This window comes from Styela clava, chromosome 2 (genome assembly GCF_964204865.1).
Source record: "Styela clava chromosome 2, kaStyClav1.hap1.2, whole genome shotgun sequence".
Classification (NCBI taxonomy): Eukaryota; Metazoa; Chordata; class Ascidiacea; order Stolidobranchia; family Styelidae; genus Styela; species Styela clava.
In genome coordinates, this window is record NC_135251.1 from 23,065,533 (window position 1) to 23,072,276 (window position 6,744).

Sequence of the window (6,744 nt, forward strand, 5' to 3'; positions counted from 1 at the left end):
TTCATGAAATTTTTACGGGAATATTTAGTCAGGAAATATTATGTGGCGTCAAATTGAGGTGAAATTCAAGGAATAAATAATATAACAGGTTTTTTTAGTATCAAATCGAAAAATAAAGTTATAAAAAGTAACGATTTGTATGAAGAACCCAAAATTGTACATGAAAGCATCAAGAAACTCTTTTATTAACCTGCTACGAAAAAACTAGTTGATTTTTTTGAAACTCGTCAAAAAACACAATCATGAAGTATTGCCATGTGAACAGGTATTATTGCAAATTTGAATGTATTACCAAAAATACAGAAATGTCCATGACTTTTTTCATCAGTTGCACCATCGATATTTGTTTGCTTACAAAATGAAAAAATAACTATTACAAATGTTGTTTTCATCGGAAATTTCAATATAATATATTCAAGGCAAGTATTTATTCCCCACTTCACCACCATTATTATATGAACATCTCATACGCTAAAAATTGTTGCAAATTTACGAAATTTGTATACTATAAAATATGGGCCATCGACTTAAATAAGGAAATATTGAAAATAAAGAAAAAAATCTTTTCTTGCCTCTAGTTATATAAAATATTGTAACAACCGAATTGGTTAGTTTGTGGTGATCCCTTGGATTCAAAACACAATCGTCTTATTACCGGAGAGAAAAGATGGTTAGAGCGTACCCAATTTTGGTGATGCTGTGTTTGAAGGTGGTTTCGCTTCCAACAAGTTCAGGAGGTACGTCATCCATATTTTCAAACAAGTAAAAGTCGAATGTCTCAAAAGTTGGCATCACAAATATTGCCAATCGTCAAATATTGCCCTTCATCACTTTATAATTTCACATTGTTAATACAATCTGCAATTTAGCCAGGAATTTCCCAAGTGGCCTATAACACACATTGTATATGCCTATTTTTTTTGAGCCATAAACTCAAATATATACATATATATATCAAAAATTAATAATGCAACACATCATCAAGTTTTTTTATCAATAATATTTATTTACTAGTTCTGTCTGTTGGTTGATTTGTTACAGGTGAAAGCCCGACAAAAGATGGCTTTTTAAAACTGGAAGAAGAAATGGGAAAGTTGAAACGCGTATCACAGAAAATGCTAAAGGCACTTCTTCAATGCAAAGCATGTGGTATGATGTCCTTAAATCTACCTCTACAGAAGTGTAGAATACTTGCAATAAAGTAAAGTCATAATTGGCACCTGTTGTTGCTAATTTTTGTAGAAAAGTTTGATACAAAAATCGCTTGATTATTTTCAATTTAAAATCATACTATTTTCAAATAGAGCTAGAAGACGATTGTGATCTCAGTAACCCTTGCTTTACGGGTGTTGAATGCACTGATGTAGATGGAGGCGTGAAGTGTGGTCGTTGTCCTGAGGGATATATGGGTGATGGAAGAACGTGCAAATTTATCGAAGACGTGAGTTTGTGAATTTATTATCTATGGTTCATAACATCCTCATCAATTTTTATGTATTTATGAAAATGTCAATTGCGTACAAGTTTATGCAAAAATGACATTGAAATAAAATTCCATTTTTTTTATCACAAAGTGTTCAGTAGGACAAGCCGGCAACGGGATTCACTGCGGAACGGATAGTGATCTTGATGGGCGACCAGACGAAGAATTGCCGTGTGAGGAGCACTCATGTCAGAAGGACAATTGTGTAAATGTACCAAATAGTGGACAGGAGGACAGTGATGGAGATGGAATTGGCGACGCTTGCGATGAGGATATCGACGATGACGGCAAACCAAACGCGAAAGTAAAGTAGTTTCCTCGATTGCACTTTTTTGGTCTCTCATGGCCAGCACAGTATGACCCCCTTTCCTAAAAACAGGTCACTTGTAGCATATACAAGGAAGAACATAACTTTTGTGCAAAACGCCCATGATTACTGATTTATAACTTGATTATGTAAGTAAATATAAATTAAATAGCAACTCTAAAACCTATAAGTAATGTTGCATATACTCTATACATGTTGCTATACACACCCAATTATGAGTTTTTTTAGGACAATTGCCGATACATTGCGAATGCAGGGCAAGAGGATGGTGATGGAGACGGTGTGGGTGATGCATGTGATAATTGCATATCGGATGAAAATTTCCAGCAATTTGATGTTGATAAAGACGGATTAGGCGATGAGTGTGATGACAATAAGGATGGGGACGGTAAGTGAGAATATGAGATCTCATATCTCATACAAAAACCCTCGACCAGTGCTGAAACTAATGTCGTAAGTAAGAAGAAGCCATTGAGCTCCACTTGGCGTCTTATAAGTTAAAAAGACGCCACTACTTTTGAAAAAAAGTGCTGTCTAATCTGAATTACTTGTAGGCTATTTTCGAGCCAAGTCAGATCCAGTGCCAAAGTAACTCAAGTTATAATGCTCATCCCCACAGACATTCCGGTCCGACGTCCATCTATTGATATTGATCTATACCTTTTTCTAGACCATGACAACTCTGATGATAACTGTGAAGATATTCCAAACGACAGTCAGCTTGATAGAGATGGGGATAATGTAGGAGATGTCTGCGATAATTGTCCAGATCACCCAAATCGAGACCAAGAGGATTCGGATTTAGATCTTGTAGGCGATGTGTGTGACGACGACCAGGTAATTTTTAAGTACTGTAATCAGATAGAATAGCTCATTACTATACGTTGGCTTTGGTGTTCAGGCATACAGATTTAACTGAAATGGCAAACTGCGAATCTACGTTGTTTTATAAGCCAGGAATAGCTATTTGCAACAGTTATCATAATAGAATATATATATTGTCTACCATTCTCTGAATTGACTGAATTAAATAATATACCTAATAATATATATTATAATGAATAATATACTATGTTTTGTGATGACCGTGATGTTTATTACTATTTGACCTAGGTTCGCTAACATACATTTCGGAGACAGTTTAGTGTCTGTAGAAACTATTCCTATCAAACATTGCAGAGAATTTTAGTAAAAACATTGGTAAATAAGTTTGAATCCAATAAAAAAAATGGCAACATCTAGGATCGGGATAAGGATGGTGTTCAAGACGATAAAGATAATTGTCCGGATGTCATCAATAGTGCACAACTCGATACTGACAAAGATGGAAAAGGTGTGTAATGGAAATTGAAATGAGAAACTACAAATGACGACAACCGAAAATTTAACACATACATAATCATCAAGAAAATGATAACAAATAAATGTATTGGCATCAATTCAAAATACTAGATTTTGTTGCATTAATATCGTTTGCTTTGTTTTAAAAAAGGAGAATGATATGATGCAATATGATATTTGTCAAGTTCAAGACATTTACCTTAAAATTACTAATATTAATTGTGATTTGATAAAGAGCATATGTACCATCTGGAAAATTCAAATTTTTTAGGCGATGCATGCGATGACGATGATGATAATGATGGCAAGACTGATGAGAACGATAACTGTAGATTGGTTCCAAACCCTGATCAGGAAGACAAAAATAGTGAGTGTGCTCATTTAAATTTGTTATGAAACATGACAAAAAGTTGTTCATGATTATACTAATTTTTCCCAATCCCTTTTTTGCAGAAAACAGCAAAGGCGACGCGTGTGAAGATGATTTTGACAATGATGATGTACCAGACGAGAATGATGTTTGTCCACATAATGCTAATATTCAGAAAACAGATTTCCGCAAACTACAACAAATTAATCTTGATCCAAATGGCCTATATCCGGCAAATTGGGTGGTGACACATAATGTATGTAGCAAAAACAATTCACTAAATATAACATGCATTGTCCACGACAATTCTCTGATTGTAAGTCGTATACTTCTAAAGGGCAGCAAAAATCAACGACTTCTAATTTCCCACAATTTTTTAACACAACTTTGAAGTAGACAAAAATAAGCAATAGAAAATGCGGAAAGAAACTGGTTGAAAATAAAAATTTCACTATTCTTCGTTGGACTAAAGATTTCAGATTCGAGAGAGTTTGAAACGGTCTTTATAGAGTCGAAGAAGCTTTTAGTGGAAAAAAGTGAATTGAACTTAAATTTGCAATTTGATTTAGGGTAAAGAAATTACTGAAACAATCAACAGTGATCCCTCGTTGGCAGTCGGTGATACTGCATTCAATGGAGTTGATTTTAATGGGACATTGTTTGTCAATGACGATTATGACGACGATTTCATTGGCTTTATTTTCGGATTCCAGGTTTGATTTTGATTAATTTGCGAGGTGATAAACAGAAAATGCAAGTAAATCAATTATCTTCAACTCTGACTATAATTGTATTCATTCTATCATTTCACCTCATCAGCTTCCATCACCTGCGCCGTTTCCCATTTATCACCAATAGCAAATGTCCGAAATAATAGTAATTTGTAAATAGTTGGTAACATTTCTTTTGCAGGACAGCAGCAGATTTTACGTTGCCCAGTGGAAACAAGGTGACCAAGACGTTGCCAAAGCTGGTTTACAAATTAAGGTCAGTTTGATAATATTTCACTTCAATTTTATCACTTTAGCATATACATCAAAACAAATACAGTTGTAAATAAATCTAATTTATTAGAACTCTGAATGAATAAACATCAAAAATTTTATGTTCCTTACAAATTCGTTGTAGGTTTAAATATAATTACCCGATCGACGGCGCATTAATAACACCTTCTTGTATACTATGACAAACAGGTTGTTGAAACTGTAACTGGTCCTTCGAAAGAATTATCTGATGCTTTGTGGGCGGGTTCAAGTGTAGAAGGCCAAGCTAAACTCATCTATATTGACCCAAAAAACACGGGATGGAGTGATAAAACGTCATACCGATGGGAATTGATTCACAGACCTTCAGTTGGATACATCAAGTTGAGAATATATCAAGGAAGCTCATTGGTATGGTGGCTATATGTTCTAGTTAATTTCCACACAGGGTGCAACCAGAAAAATTCAGTTATGAGCTTGTGAGTGCTAAAGAAGCGTGCACTCTTTTTTTTTCGTGTATTTTCAAATTTTTGCATATAAAAAATTTCGAATACTGCATGAAACAATCGAAATTTTTATTCTGAAAAATATATTATATATATAAAACAGCGCTCATCATATAGCTCAGTTCTGTCTAAATATCCCAGCAGCAATGAATAATGATTCAAAAAACCTTATAAATATTTTTCTATGCATTTAGTTGACTGATAGTGGAGTAGTTATCGATGGAACGTTGAAAGGCGGAAGACTCGGTGTTTTCTGTAATTCACAACAGAACATCATTTGGTCAGATCTTATGTACAGATGCAATGGTGAGTCAATCAAGTCAAGTTTCGTATTTATAAAATATGCTGTGCAAGATACTTATACCAAATCCGTATAAGTCGAATGTACAAAAAGAGGTACTTCCGTAGTATGTGTACCAGGTTAGGGTTGGGCCAAAATTTCATTGCGATTTTTCTTATTTTAGTTATATTACGAATAGGGGACTGTTTGTGGTAGCCAAATGAATATCCCCCTACCCATAAGTTTCAGTCCCTTTACACAAATTTATGTAAAATAGGCGAACAAAATTAGTCACCTCCATATTGGTACACATACTTCTGAAGCACTCAAAAGGCAGCACTTCGAAATAATAATTCAATTTTTAATTCCACCAAAGTTCAAAATAAAGACAAATGGCTGTATAATCTATGTATCTTATAGTAAAAAGCAGCAAATACATGCATCTTTCATTTACAAGCATAGCGAGACGTGAATTAAATGTTCGCATATATATTTTCAGAAACACTGCCATTTGATTATCAGAGCAGCTAAGCAATGACGCGAGATCAGATGGAGAAGAAGAAGAATTGAAAATTGTTTCGTTTTCTTCAAATAGATAGATAAAGATTGAAGATGAAATAATAAAGCTTCTCCAAATATGAATATAATACTCGATTCTTTTTTATTATATTATTCTATGCAGAAATAGTATGATTTGAGTTTGGGCTGCGCCATGTTCGGATTCGGACTATTTTTCAGCCATGCCCTATATCACACGTTGATGTACGCAATCCATCTACTCATTCTTAATCGCTGAAAAAATTTCATTGATTACGAAACGATAAATATCACATGAAAGCTATGAACTGAATTTGTTGTTATCGATTTGTCGACTTGGCAATACCGGGCAACGCTTTCTATTGTTGGGTGCGTTTTGTTAGGCTTAACCATGGGATTGCGATGCCAGGGCACACATTCGTGTTTACTAAGAAGCCGTATAAATGTCACAGCAACTTGATTACACATAAGCTAGCCTTAGTTTTTATACTTTTGGTGACACTGGATTGATAGATGCATACATACAGTTTTTTTTACTTAAGATTACGATTTGGCGCGTCAGTTAACAATATGTCTTTACAGTTGTTGATTATTTATAAAAAAAAAAATGGGGGGCAGAAAAATACAGAAATAAAAACAGAAAAATATGTCCATTGACAAACCTGCATTTTGCATTATGATTGTTTTTGACTGATTAGGAAATTGTCGTCTGTCAGGGAGTGTGGTTAGTATACTATACGCATGTGACGCCGCAGATTTGCGACAATGGATCAGTCAATCGGTTTTATACCACAGGTCGCTTTTACTTTTCAGGGAGGTTAGTGAGCGTTTATATTTTAGTTTCTTAAAGTTTCTTGAAAATGTGATAAACGTTTTCGCTCTGACGTGCACGCAACTTTCAAGAACAATGTCAATC

At 34.4% G+C, this 6,744-nt stretch overlaps 1 protein-coding gene across 1 annotated transcript; it reads left to right on the forward strand.

Annotated features, from left to right (window-relative positions):
• The first annotated feature begins 597 nt into the window (after positions 1-597).
• Positions 598-6,131, forward strand: LOC120335848 (cartilage oligomeric matrix protein-like). The gene is made up of 14 exons (XM_078109738.1): positions 598-737; positions 1,042-1,149; positions 1,305-1,441; positions 1,575-1,787; positions 2,040-2,199; positions 2,482-2,648; positions 3,054-3,144; positions 3,424-3,519; positions 3,606-3,778; positions 4,092-4,235; positions 4,435-4,509; positions 4,716-4,916; positions 5,206-5,317; positions 5,791-6,131. The coding sequence occupies exons 1-14, from the start codon at positions 668-670 to the stop codon at positions 5,820-5,822; spliced, it is 1,779 nt and encodes a 592-aa protein (XP_077965864.1). The 5' UTR covers positions 598-667; the 3' UTR covers positions 5,823-6,131.
• The last annotated feature ends 613 nt before the right edge of the window (positions 6,132-6,744 follow it).